This window comes from Thalassophryne amazonica, chromosome 14, assembly GCF_902500255.1.
Source record: "Thalassophryne amazonica chromosome 14, fThaAma1.1, whole genome shotgun sequence".
Lineage (NCBI taxonomy): Eukaryota > Metazoa > Chordata > Actinopteri > Batrachoidiformes > Batrachoididae > Thalassophryne > Thalassophryne amazonica.
Window position 1 is genome coordinate 74,166,596 of NC_047116.1, and position 15,399 is coordinate 74,181,994.

The 15,399-nt window shown below is 41.3% G+C and overlaps 1 protein-coding gene across 1 annotated transcript in view; it reads right to left on the reverse strand.

Moving 5' to 3' along the window:
• The window catches only part of slc49a4 (solute carrier family 49 member 4), a 202,518-nt gene that overhangs the window by 60,984 nt on the left and 126,135 nt on the right, over window positions 1-15,399 (reverse strand). Inside the window, exon 7 of the mRNA XM_034185770.1 lies at window positions 11,367-11,494. Coding sequence (XP_034041661.1) covers window positions 11,367-11,494 — 128 coding nt within the window. The remainder of the gene's footprint in view (window positions 1-11,366; window positions 11,495-15,399) is intronic.

Here is a 15,399-nt window from a genome sequence, read left to right on the forward strand (position 1 = left end):
ACCACTCCTTCCACAAGGCGTGCTCACAGGCGAATGACGTCACCGACAGGCGTGGAAAACCCACGTATGCGCACAAGGCTTCAAGCATGTCTGACGTAAAAACATATGAATGAAATCCATATAGTTTTTTAAAAAAAATAAAAAGGACCGTTACTTTATGGACACACCACGTACAAGGGGGAAGAGAGAAGAAACAAAACATTACTGAAAAAGAGTCATGCATATCTTGTGTCCAAAGTATAATAAAGTAACAACAAATGTAGGGCTTTAAAGCCATCACACAGAACACGATATCTTATCAATCAATCAATCAATCAACTTTTTTCTTGTATAGCGCCAAATCACAACAAACAGTTGCCCCAAGGCGCTCCACATTGCAAGGCAAGGCCATACAATAATTATGAAACACAGTCTACGTCTAAAGCAACATAACCAAGGGATGGTCCAGGGTCACCCGATCCAGCCCTAACTATAAGCCTTAGCGAAAAGGAAAGTTTTAAGCCTAATCTTAAAAGTAGAGAGGGTATCTGTCTCCCTGATCTGAATTGGGAGCTGGTTCCACAGGAGAGGAGCCTGAAAGCTGAAGGCTCTGCCTCCCATTCTACTCTTACAAACCCTAGGAACTACAAGTAAGCCCGCAGTCTGAGAGCGAAGCGCTCTAATGGGGTAATATGGTACTACGAGGTCCCTAAGATAAGATGGGACCTGATTATTCAAAACCTTATAAGTAAGAAGAAGAATTTTAAATTCTATTCTAGCATTAACAGGAAGCCAATGAAGGGAGGCCAACACGGGTGAGATATGCTATCTCCTGCTAGTCCCCGTCAGTACTCTAGCTGCAGCATTCTGAACCAACTGAAGGCTTTTTAGGGAACTTTTAGGACAACCTGATAATAATGAATTACAATAGTCCAGCCTAGAGGAAATAAATGCATGAATTAGTTTTTCAGCATCACTCTGAGACAAGACCTTTCTGATTTTAGAGATATTGCGTAAATGCAAAAAGGCAGTCCTACATATTTGTTTAATATGCGCTTTGAATGACATATCCTGATCAAAAATAACTCCAAGATTTCTCACAGTATTACTAGAGATCAGGGAAATGCCATCCAGAGTAACGATCTGGTTAGACACCATGCTTCTAAGATTTGTGGGGCCAAGTACAATAACTTCAGTTTTATCTGAGTTTAAAAGCAGGAAATTAGAGGTCATCCATGTCTTTATGTCTGTAAGACAATCCTGCAGTTTAGCTAATTGGTGCGTATCCTCTGGCTTCATGGATAGATAAAGCTGGGTATCATCTGCGTAACAATGAAAATTTAAGCAATACCGTCTAATAATACTGCCCAAGGGAAGCATGTATAAAGTGAATAAAATTGGTCCTAGCACAGAACCTTGTGGAACTCCATAATTAACTTTAGTCTGTGAAGAAGATTCCCCATTTACATGAACAAACTGTAATCTATTAGACAAATATGATTCAAACCACCGCAGCGCAATGCCTTTAATACCTATGACATGCTCTAATCTCTGTAATAAAATTTTATGGTCAACAGTATCAAAAGCAGCACTGAGGTCCAACAGAACAAGCACAGAGATAAGTCCACTGTCCGAAGCCATAAGAAGATCATTTGTAACCTTCACTAATGCTGTTTCTGTACTATGATGAATTCTAAAACCTGACTGAAACTCTTCAAATAGACCATTCCTCTGCAGGTGATCAATTAGCTGTTTTACAACTACCCTCTCAAGAATCTTTGAGAGAAAAGGAAGGTTGGAGATTGGCCTATAATTAGCTAAGATAGCTGGGTCAAGTGATGGCTTTTTAAGTAATGGTTTAATTACTGCCACCTTAAAGGCCTGTGGTACATAACCAACTAACAAAGATAGATTGATCATATTTAAGATTAAAGCATTAAATAATGGTAGGACTTCCTTGAGCAGCCTGGCAGGAATGGGGTCTAATAAGCATGTTGATGGTTTGGATGAAGTAACTAATGAAAATAACTCAGACAGAACAATCGGAGAGAAAGAGTCTAACCAAATACCGGCATCACTGAAAGCAGCCAAAGATAACGATACATCTTTGGGATGGTTATGAGTAATTTTTTCTCTAATAGTCAAAATTTTGTTAGCAAAGAAAGTCATGAAGTCATTACTAGTTAAAGTTAATGGAATACTCAGCTCAATAGAGCTCTGACTCTTTGTCAGCCTGGCTACAGTGCTGAAAAGAAACCTGGGGTTGTTCTTATTTTCTTCAATTAGTGATGAGTAGAAAGATGTCCTAGCTTCACGAAGGGCTTTCTTATAGAGCAACAAACTCTTTTTCCAGGCTAAGTGAAGATCTTCTAAATTAGTGAGACGCCATTTCCTCTCCAACTTACGGGTTATCTGCTTTAAGCTACGAGTTTGTGAGTTATACCACGGAGTCAGACACTTCTGATTTAAAGCTCTCTTTTTCAGAGGAGCTACAGCATCCAAAGTTGTCTTCAATGAGGATGTAAAACTATTGACAAGATACTCTAACTCCCTTACAGAGTTTAGGTAGCTACTCTGCTCTGTGTTGGTATATGACATTAGAGAACATAAAGAAGGAATCATATCCTTAAACCTAGTTACAGCGCTTTCTGAAAGACTTCTAGTGTAATGAAACTTATTCCCCACTGCAGGGTAGTCCATCAGGGTAAATGTAAATGTTATTAAAAAATGATCAGACAAAGGGGAGTTTTCAGGGAATACTGTTAAGTCTTCTATTTCCATACCATAAGTCAGAACAAGATCTAAAATATGATTAAAGTGGTGGGTGGACTCATTTACTTTTTGAGCAAAGCCGATAGAGTCTAATAATAGATTAAATGCAGTGTTGAGGCTGTCATTCTCAGCATCTGTGTGGATGTTAAAATCGCCCACTATAATTATCTTATCTGAGCTAAGCACTAAGTCAGACAAAAGGTCTGAAAATTCACAGAGAAACTCACAGTAACGACCAGGTGGACGATAGATAATAACAAATAAAACTGGTTTTTGGGACTTCCAATTTGGATGGACAAGACTAAGAGACAAGCTTTCAAATTAATTAAAGCTCTGTCTAGGTTTTTGATTAATTAATAAGCTGGAATGGAAGATTGCTGCTAATCCTCCGCCCCGGCCCGTGCTACGAGCATTCTGACAGTTAGTGTGACTCGGGGGTGTTGACTCATTTAAACTAACATATTCATCCTGCTGTAACCAAGTTTCTGTTAGGCAGAATAAATCAATACGTTGATCAATTATTATATCATTTACCAACAGGGACTTAGAAGAAAGAGACCTAATGTTTAATAGACCACATTTAACTGTTTTAGTCTGTGGTGCAATTGAAGGTGCTATATTATTTTTTCTTTTTGAATTTTTATGCTTAAATAGATTTTTGCTAGTTATTGGTGGTCTGGGAGCAGGCACCGTCTCTACGGGGATGGGGTAATAGGGGGATGGCAGGGGGAGAGAAGCTGCAGAGAGGTGTATAAGACCACAGCTCTGCCTCCTGGTCCCAACGCTAGACAGTCACAGTTTGGAGGATCCCAAAAAATTGGCCAGATTTCTAGAAATGAGAGCTGCTCCCTCTAAAGTGGGATGGATGCCGTCTCTCCTAACAAGACCAGGTTTTCCCCAGAAGCTTTGCCAATTATCAATGAAGCCCACCTCATTTTTTGGACACCACTCAGACAGCCAGCAATTCAAGGAGAACATGCGGCTAAACATGTCACTCCCGGTCTGATTGGGGAGGGGCCCAGAGAAAACAACAGAGTCCGACATTGTTTTTGCAAAGTTACACACCGATTCAATGTTAATTTTAGTGACCTCCGATTGGCGTAACCGAGTGTCATTACTGCCGACGTGAATTACAATCTTACCAAATTTACGCTTAGCCTTAGCCAGCAATTTCAAATGTCCTTCGATGTCGCCTGCTCTGGCCCCCGGAAGACAATTGACAATGGTTGCTGGTGTCGCTAACTTCACATTTCTCAAAACAGAGTCGCCAATAACCAGAGTTTGATCCTCGGCGAGTGTATCGTCGAGTGGGGAAAAACGGTTAGAGATGTGAACGGGTTGACGGTGTACACGGGGCTTCTGTTTAGGGCTACGCTTCCTCCTCACAGTCACCCAGTCAGCCTGCCTTCCCGACTGCACGGGGTCTGCCAGGGGGGAACTAACGGCGGCTAAGCTACCTTGGTCCGCACCGACTACAGGGGCCTGGCTAGCTGTAGAATTTTCCACGGTGCGGAGCCGAGCCTCCAATTCGCCCAGCCTGGCCTCCAAAGCTACGAATAAGCTGCACTTATTACAAGTACCGTTACTGCTAAAAGAGGCCGAGGAATAACTAAACATTTCACACCCAGAGCAGAAAAGTACGGGAGAGACAGGAGAAGCCGCCATGCTAAAACGGCTAAGAGCTAGTAGCTACGCTAAGCTAGCGGATTCCCAAACAGGGAATCCGACACTAGACAGGCTGTGGAGCAGCACAGGTAACGCACGACAACAGTGCTAAAATAAAATAAAAATCCACTAGACAGGCTGTGGAGCAGCACAGGTAACGCACAACAACAGTGCTAAAAATAAAATAAAATAAAAATAAAAATCCACTGGACAGGCTGTGGAGCAGCACAGGCAACGCACGACAACAGTGCTAAAACAAAATAAAAATCCACTAGACAGGCTGTGGAGCAGCACAGGTAACGCACGACAACAGTGCTAAAAAATAAAATAAAAATAAAAATCCACTGGACAGGCTGTGGAGCAGCACAGGCAACGCACGACAACAGTGCTAAAACAAAATAAAAATCCACTGGACAGGCTGTGGAGCAGCACAGGTAACGCACGACAACAGTGCTAAATCAAAATCCACTGGACAGGCTGTGGAGCAGCACAGGTAACGCACGACAACAGTGCTAAAACAAAATAAAAATCCACTAGACAGGCTGTGGAGCAGCACAGGTAACGCACAACAACAGTGCTAAAAAATAAAATAAAATAAAAATAAAAATCCACTGGACAGGCTGTGGAGCAGCACAGGTAACGCACAACAACAGTGCTAAAAAATAAAATAAAATAAAAATAAAAATCCACTGGACAGGCTGTGGAGCAGCACAGGCAACGCACGACAACAGTGCTAAAACAAAATAAAAATCCACTAGACAGGCTGTGGAGCAGCACAGGTAACGCACGACAACAGCGCTAAATAAAAATCCACTGGACAGGCTGTGGAGCAGCACAGGTAACGCACGACAACAGCGCCAAAAAAAAAATAAAATAAAAATCAAAATCCACTGGACAGGCTGTGGAGCAGCACAGGTAACGCACGACAACAGTGCTAAAAAATAAAATAAAAATCCACTGGACAGGCTGTGGAGCAGCACAGGTAACGCACGACAACAGTGCTAAAAAATAAAATAAAAATCCACTGGACAGGCTGTGGAGCAGCACAGGTAACGCACGACAACAGTGCTAAAAAAAAAAAATAATAATAATAATAATAATAAAATAAAAATCCACTGGACAGGCTGCGGAGCAGCACAGGTAACACACGACAACAGTGGTAAAAAATAAAATAAAAATCCACTAGACAGGCTGTGGAGCAGCACAGGTAACACACGACAACAGTGCTAAAAAAAATAAAATCAAAATCAAAATCCACTGGACAGGCTGTGGAGCAGCACAGGTAACGCACGACAACAGTGCCAAAAAATAAAATAAAAATCCACTGGACAGGCTGTGGAGCAGCACAGGTAACGCACGACAACAGTGCCAAAAAACAAAACAAAAATCCACTGAACAGGCTGTGGAGCAGCGCAGGTAACACACGACAACAGTGCCAAAAAATAAAATAAAAATCCACTGGACAGGCTGTGGAGCAGCACAGGTAACACACGACAACAGTGGTAAAAAATAAAATAAAAATCCACTGGACAGGCTGTGGAACAGCACAGGTAACGCACGACAACAGTGCTAAAAAATAAAATAAAAATCCACTGAACAGGCTGTGGAGCAGCACAGGTAACACACGACAACAGTGGTAAAAAATAAAATAAAAATCCACTGGACAGGCTGTGGAGCAGCACAGGCAACGCACGACAACAGTGGTAAAAAATAAAATAAAAATCCACTGGACAGGCTGTGGAACAGCACAGGTAATGCACGACAACAGTGCTAAAAAATAAAATAAAAATCCACTGGACAGGCTGTGGAGCAGCACAGGTAACGCACGACAACAGTGCTAAAAAATAAAATAAAAATCCACTGAACAGGCTGTGGAGCAGCACAGGTAACACACGACAACAGTGCTAAAAAATAAAATAAAAATCCACTGAACAGGCTGTGGAGCAGCACAGGTAACACATGACAACAGTGCTAAAAATAAAATAAAAATCCACTGGACAGGCTGTGGAGCAGCACAGGCAACGCACGACAACAGCGCTAAAATAAAATAAAAATCCACTGAACAGGCTGTGGAGCAGCACAGGTAACACACGACAACAGTGCTAAAAAATAAAATAAAAATCCACTGAACAGGCTGTGGAGCAGCACAGGTAACACATGACAACAGTGCTAAAAAATAAAATAAAAATCCACTGAACAGGCTGTGGAGCAGCACAGGTAACGCACGACAACAGTGCTAAAAAATAAAATAAAAATCCACTGAACAGGCTGTGGAGCAGCACAGGTAATGCACGACAACAGTGCTAAAAAATAAAATAAAAATCCACTGAACAGGCTGTGGAGCAGCACAGGTAACGCACGACAACAGTGCTAAAAAATAAAATAAAAATCCACTGGACAGGCTGTGGAGCAGCACAGGTAACACACGACAACAGTGCTAAAAAATAAAATAAAAATCCACTGAACAGGCTGTGGAGCAGCACAGGTAACGCACGACAACAGTGCTAAAAAATAAAATAAAAATCCACTGGACAGGCTGTGGAGCAGCACAGGTAACACACGACAACAGTGCTAAAATAAAATAAAAATCCACTAGGCAAGCTGTGGAGCAGCACGACAACAGTGCTAAAAAATAAAACAAAAATAAAAATGAAAGCGTTAGCAAGCTAGTTAGCCTGCCAACGCTGATGAAGGCCAGCTGATAAAAGAGCTCCGTCGCGATGCTTCGACCGTTAGAGGTTGGAGCACGGTGAAAAAGTAAAAAAAAAGTAAAAAAGTCTTGAAAAAGACTGTTAATTCAAAGAACTCAAACAGCTCAGTTCAAACAGCTAACAGATACAGCAGAACACCGCTGTGCTCCGGCACAGCGGTGTTCATCAAATTAAGTGGTACAAAATAAGCATTTGAGTCTTACAATACAATGGTATCATAACATACCAACAAAAACTCAGCAGCATATTCTAGAAGAACTGCTAATCAACAGGTTGTGGTCCAGTCTCTGGATGACACCATCTTGCGTTAATTGGTAGAGGAGGATATACACCACTCCTTTCAGAGGGTGCAGTTTTTATGGTCTTTCTTTTGACTGCCTCAGTCAATTTCATGATATCCAAATTCCTTATGGTACTCCTTATGGTATCAGGGGCACCACAAGGGACGGTCCTGTCTCCCTTTCTGTTCACACTCTACTAGGGATGGGTAATGATAAGCTTTTATCGATATCGATGCCATTTTCGATTCCACTTTATCGATCCAATTCCTTATCAATTCCCTTATCGATACCTCTTGTGAATTTTTTGTGTACTAAAAGTAGGCTTTACAGGTTTTCTAAGTCAACATTTTATTGTCTTAAAGTAAATAAATATGAAATTGGTCACTGGATCCTTAAACTCTGGACATAATAAACTCTACATGGTGGATTCTTGATCTCTGGACATAAATAGAAATAAACAAAATCTGTAGTCTTTTGTCAAAAGCATTTTCTTTCACACATTATTGCCATGAATGTCTTTCCAGCTGGCTGTGAGGCACGTCAGGATGTAATTCATAAAGAATACAGGACGTCTCATTTCGGGAGGAAAAAAAAACGTTTTAGTCGATTGTAGCTTGTCTGTATTACGTTTGGAAAGAGGTGTCATTTTATTTAAATAGGCTATTCGTTTTTAAGTTATTAATTCTGACCGTACTATGTCTCTGCAGAAAGCCGAGCAGCATTTGGAGCTGTGCCAACGGATCGGAGGATGATTCTCATTTCTTGACTGCAACAAGACAAGAGTCGCAGTTAGTGACTTAATCCACACAAAAGTCACTCACGACTGACAAATGCCCATCTTTAATCTCCCAGCCGTTTGCTTCAGAAGGGGTTGGTAATTCAGGCAATGAAATGTGTGACTTTTTCCAAATGCCAACTTGGTAGTTTACCCTCTTTACATGCTGCCACAGGCTACTTTGAGAGGGAGGAAGTGAGCCTCTGTGGACTGATGAGGAAATACTGCCAAAAAGTCTTGTAGACATTTATATTGATGAAAACACCAGTGACTCTGATGAAGACATTGACCAGGCACAAGAAGAAGCATATGATGACTTTATGATTAATGTAGTTTTGCCCAAGTCATGCTTTTATTCATATGTGTAACTACTGTATAATAATTATGTTCTATTTTTTATAGTTACCATAGCATTTTGTTCAGTAACCTTTTATGCAGTTGTATTCACTTTAATTGTGGGCAGCATAGTGTTTAGAGTAAGAGATGCAAACAAAATGCTCTATTGTCAGGATGTAAAACATCTGATATTGCTTACACAGAACCTCTGTCTATTAAAAACTATTGTCAATATAATAAATAATCTGTATTTACATGGCAGCCATATTTAATTTGTTGATAAATGCTTTTCATTTGAATGGTTTTGTCATTTATAAAGTGATCAGAACAGCAGTAATAAAACGTTTATACCAGAATTCACCTAAATAGGCTTATTTGTGATATGATAATAGTTTACTGTAAAAACCAGAAAGGGGGTGTGGTTTGCATATTGGCTGTAAATGTGTCAAAATACATCACAGGAAAGTCATTGATGGCTTAAATTGTTCCCAAGACATTGTACTCAAGACCTAAAGTCAATAAAATCCCAAATTGTAGGTACAAGTAGCTGCCAAAAAACTTTTGTGTTATATTTTTGTCAAAACTGCAACTACAACCCCTGGCAATAATTATGGAATCACCGGCCTCGGAGGATGTTCATTCAGTTGTTTAATTTTGTAGAAAAAAAGCAGATCACAGACATGACACAAAACTAAAGTCATTTCAAATGGCAACTTTCTGGCTTTAAGAAACACTATAAGAAATCAGGAAAAATAACTGTGGCAGTCAGTAATGGTTGCTTTTTTAGACCAAGCAGAGGGAAAAAAATATGGACTCACTCAATTCTGAGGAATAAATTATGGAATCACCCTGCATCTAAAAAGGAGAGATCACACCTTGGAGAGCTGTTGCACCAAGTGGACTGACACGAATCATGGCTCCAACACAAGAGATGTCAATTGAAACAAAGGAGAGGATTATCAAACTCTTAAAAGAGGGTAAAACATCACGCAATGTTGCAAAAGATGTTGGTTGTTCACAGTCAGCTGTGTCTAAACTCTGGACCAAATACAAACAACATGGGAAGGGTGTTAAAGGCAAACATACTGGTAGACCAAGGAAGACATCAAAGCGTCAAGACAGAAAACTTAAAGCAATATGTCTCAAAAATCGAAAATGCACAACAAAACAAATGAGGAACGAATGGGAGGAAACTGGAGTCAACGTCTGTGACTGAACTGTAAGAAACCGCATAAAGGAAATGGGATTTACATACAGAAAAGATAAATGAAAGCCATCATTAACACCTAAACAGAAAAAAACAAGGTTACAATAAGCTAAGGAAAAGCAATCGTGGACTGTGGATGACTGGATGAAAGTCATATTCAGTGATGAATCTCGAATCTGCATTGGGCAAGGTGATGATGCTGGAACTTTTGTTTGGTGTCGTTCCAATGAGATTTATAAAGATGACTGCCTGAAGAGAACATGTAAATTTCCACAGTCATTGATGATATGGGGCTGCATGTCAGGTAAAGGCACTGGGGAGATGGCTGTCATTATATCATCAAAGTTTATGTTGATATTTTGGACACTTTTCTTATCCCATCAATTGAAAGGATGTTTGGGGATGATGAAATTATTTTTCAAGATCATACTGCATCTTGCCAGGAGATCTAGGAGATGCACCCGCCCTCGCCAGAGTCCCAAGCTGTTATATTTATATGTTGTATATATTTACATGTCAATCATTCGTTCCGAACAGTCTCCACACATTTTTCTTATTTAATCAGCCTAGTGATGGAAAAATGTCATTAGTCAGCCCAATAAATCGGCCAACTGATTAATCGTTCAACCACTACCCATCAAACATCACTTTGGCAATAGAATTTCAACTTTGCATCCGAGGCAGTTACAGACTCCACAAAAGGGTTTTTACAGGTTTTAGGGCAGCGTTAATAAAAATAAACTTTATTCACATAGCACGTTTCTTAGAAGAAGTTCGGATCCACCAGGACTTTTCCTAGAGCTGGCTGTCCATATAAACTGGGCGATCAGAAGAAGGGGCTTAGTCAGCGACGTGACAAGAACCCAATGGTCACTCTGTCAGAACTTCAGCATTCCTCTTTGGAGAGAGGAGAACCTTCCAGAAGGACAACCATCTCCACCAGATGGAAGCCACTCCTTAGTAAAAGGCACATGGCGGCCCACCTGGAGTTTGCTAAAACTCTCTGCCGTGAATGCCAGGCATCATGTTTGGAGGAAACCAGGCACCATCCATACAGTGAAGCATGGTGGTGGCAGCATTATGCTGTGGGGATGTTTTTCAGTGGCAGGAACTGGGAGAGTAGTCAGGATTGAGGGAAAGTGAATGCAGCAATGTACAGAGACATTCTGGATGAAAACCTGCTCCAGAGCACTCTTGACCTCAGACTGGGACAACGGTTCTTCTTTCAGCAGGACAATGACCCTAATCACACAGCCAAGATATCAAAGAAGTGTCCTTGAGTGGTCCAGCCAGAGCGATAGTCCAGCCATAGTGTTTAACTGTGCACTTAATGCTTCTCCTCTAAAATTCTATGGACAATGGAACAACTATATCCCTCTGGTATGCATGTGAACAAGGACTAATTAAAGCAAAAGCTCATAACACTGATCTCACTGTTGGAGCACAACATCAACAACCAAAAATAGTTGGACTGAGTTTTGTTCTGTGTGCTATAAGGCTGAACAAATCCACAGAGTCACACAGTGTGTATCATCCGTTATTTGGTAAATCTGTTTAACTGAAGAGTGGTCATGTGACCAGTACCTCGTGTACTATATAGATGCAATGACACCTTGACTGTGATGCTGCTATGGACTCACCTGCAGTGGAGGGGAGGTGAGTAACACTGTTGAGACAGGTGAGAGTGAACCAGGTGGAGGACAGCGAGGCACCTGTCAGCATTAGCAGCAGGATCAGCTTCAACATTCCACGAATGGAGTCTGCAAACCTGGAAATGGGTGTGACATACAAAGGATTGTGAGAAGAAAGAAATGAGAGGGAAGAAGGCAAAGGAAGAGTGTGAGAGGACAAAACGAGTGGGAGAAAGACAAAGGAAGAATGTGACCGGACAGAAATGAGTGGTAGAAAGACAAAGGAAGAGTGTGAGAGGACAAAACGATCGGGAGAAAGACAAAGGAAGAATGTGACCGGACAGAAATGAGTGGTAGAAAGACAAAAGAAGAGTGTGAGAGGAATGAAATGGGCAGGAGGAAGACAAAGGACAGGTTTGAGAGGACAGAAAGGGGGAGGGACAAAGGAAGAGTGTGACAGAATGGAAACCAGCAGGAGAAAGACAAAAGAAGTGTGTGAGAGGACAAAAAACAGCCGGAGGAAGACAAAGGAAGAGTGTGAGAGGGCAGAAATGTCAGAAGGAGACAAAGGCAGAGTGTGAGAGGATGGAAACGAGCGGGAAGAAGACAAAGGAAAAGTGTGAGAGCATGAAAATGAGTGAGAGGAAAACAAAGGAAGTGTGTGGAGGATGGAAATGAGTGGGAGGAAGATAAATAATAATAATAAGATAATGAGTGGGAGGAAGATAAAAAGAGAGCGTGAAAGGACTGGAAAGAAACGATTAGTAAACACAGACAGCTTGATTCAAAGTGAAGCAGGACAGAAAGCAAAGGTGATTCAGTCAGAAAAGACAGCATGAGGCATCTTTCACAAACATTATAAGCAGTTATTTCATCTGTGTGACTTGAGTTGTCATCTGTTCCTACAGACGCTGCATGGTTTCACTGGAAGAGCAGATCAGAGTGCACCAGTTGTACTTGTCATTAACAAGCTGACATCATTCCAATTGATTCAGTTTGGGCTCAGCAGACAGAGCTGAGACAAGCCCTGGGTACTGTCTTTGTAGCCCTATCTAAACCTTCATCATTCATTACCTCGTCTTTAGTCCTCTGAGTGTGCATGCATGTGCTTGTTAAAAGATTAGACATCGTTAAAGAAGCTTGTGGCAGAGACAAACATTAATTACTATTGTTCTGATGCTTACACAAAGGAAGACAGACAACATGGGACTGAATGTGACAATGAACACCAGGGTACAGAGAATAAGGAGAGGTGATGAAAGGGCTCATGACTTTGGCTTGTTTGGGACAGGAGATAAGGTAATGAAGCCGTCAGACAGCTAAAGGTGCCTTGACACCAGCATGTTTTTGATTCACGCAACAGCGCGGCCTGTGTCGTGATGTGTCGTGCTGGAGAGTAAACTCGTCTTTAACTGGTGCAGACAGGATGCCAGAGGGACGCCGGTGTGTGCTATTGCGCACAGAGAATTTTGAAATGTTCAAAAAACTCTTTCACACACAAATGTTGTGCTATGTGGCGTGATCTAATCTCCAACACGATGTACAGCTCATCAAGTGGAGTAAACAAGAAGTGAACAGAGCGAGTGGTGATGTCAGTGGATCACATCAGAGCGCAGCTCGTCTGAAGGATTACAACCCCAATTCCAATGAAGTTGGGACATTGTGTAAAATGTAAATAAAAACAGAATACAATGATTTGCAAATCCTCTTCAACCTATATTCAATTGAATACACCACAAAGACAAGATATTTAATGTTCAAACTGATGAACTTTATTGTTTTTGTGCAAATATTTGCTCGTTTTGAAATGGATGCCTGCAACACGTTTCAAAAAAGCTGGGACAGTGGTATTTTTACCACTGTGTTACATCACCTTTCCTTCTAACAACACTCAATAAGCGTTTGGGAACTGAGGACACATTGTTGAAGCTTTGTAGGTGGAATTCTTTCCCTTTCTTGCTTGATGTACGACTTCAGTTGTTCAACAGTCCAGGGTCTCTGTTGTTGTATTTTGCGCTTCATAATGCACCACACATTTGCAATGGGCGACAGGTCTGGACTGCAGGCAGGCCAGTCTAGTACCCGCACTCTTTTACTACGAAGTCACGCTGTTGTAACACGTGCAGAATGTGACTTGGCATTGTCTTGCTGACATAAGCAGGGATGTCCCTGGAAAAGACGTTGCTTGGATGCCAGCATGTGTTGCTCCATAACCTGGATGTACCTTTCAGCATTGATGGTGCCATCACAGATGTGTAAGTTGCCAATGCCACGGGCACTAACACACCCCCCGGAGGACACGACGTCCATCATTTCCAAAAACAATTTGAAATGTGGACTCATCAGACCACAGCACACTTTTCCACTTTGCGTCTGTCCATTTCAAATAAGCTTGGGCACAGAGAAGTCGGCGGCGTTTCTGGATGTTGTTGATGTATGGCTTTCGCTTTGCATGGTAGAGTTTTAACTTGCACTTGTAGATGTAGCAATGAACTATGTTAACTGACAATAGCTTTCTGAAGTGTTGAGCCCACGCAGTAAGATCCTTTACACAACGATGTTGGTTTTTAATGCAATGCCGCCTAAGGGATCAAAGGTCACGGGCATTCAATGTTGGCTTTCGACCTTGCCGCTTACGTGTAGAAAGTTCTCCAGATTCTCTGAATCTTCTGCTTATATTATGGACTGTAGATGATGGAATCCCTAAATTCCTTGCAACTTAACATTGAGAAGCATTGTTCTTAAACTGTTGGACTATTTTTTCATGCAGTTGTTCACAAAGTGGTGATCCTCACCCCATCTTTGCTTATGAATGGCTGAGACTTTTGGGGATACTCCTTTTATACCCAATCATGAGTGTCCTCAGTTCCCAAACACTTATTGAGTGTTGTAAGAAGGAAAGGTGATATAACACAGTGGTAAACATACCAATGTCGCAGCTTTTTCGAAACGTGTTGCAGGCATCCATTTCAAAATGAGCAAATATTTGCATACAAACAAGGTTTATCAGTTTGAACATTAAATATCTTGTCTTTGTGGTATATTCAATTGAACATAGGTTGAAGAGGATTTGAAAATCACTGTATTCTGTTTTTATTTACATTTTACACAACGTCCCAACTATATTGGAATTAGGGTTGTATAACAAGAAGTTAAATTTGTTATAAACATACTTTAACAGCTGCACACAAGAAACAAAGAACACAACTGTTTTACTAAGCCATGACAATGTAAACAAGACAAATAATTACCTTTTAGACGGCTCAAAATGCTTTCTGCAGGTTGTTAGGCGTATGTGCGAATGGCTCTGGCTACAGCCTCGTCTGTGATTCAGGAAGTGATTAGAGCCGTTTTCAAATGCCAATTTGCAGAAAAAAGATTAATCCGCCACAAAATAATTATTTTATATACATGGCATCCAGCACAGAGCATGTGGCAGCCAGTAGAACAAAAAATGGCATCCAGCTATGAACACAGCGGGTGGGATCGTCACGACACAGGTCGTGCTGTTGGGTGAATCAAAAACATGCTCGTGTCAGGGCACCTTAATGAGAACATCTCCACTACGAACATTCCTAAAGTCCCACCGAATAATGAAGGATGAATAATGAGCCACACAGCATGTTTTTTGTTTTTTTTTGCTACGAGAGGACTTATTCAACTATCGTGGGAGAATGGTGTCTCTGAGTGGCTCTTAGAGGCATTATCTTCAGTTAACAGAGCTCATCTCTGAGCGTGGCGCTAATTTCAAGATGTTCAAAATTTAGCAACAACAGCATGGGGCAGTTTGTGTACGAGTTACTACGATGACAAACAAGGATTATAGAGGCGTGTGTGGTGAGGACGAGGCTGCTAAAAGCCCATTATCCGAGTGCCTGGCACCTACGTGGGACTTTAGAGGCTACTTTTGGAGCCGATGCCCTCTTGCTAACTCAATCCCACCTGTTTTGTGCGCGGGGCGCTGTATATAAAATAATTATTTTGTAGCAGATTAAGCATTTTCTGGCAAACCTTGGATGGTGAAAACACCTCTAATCGCTTA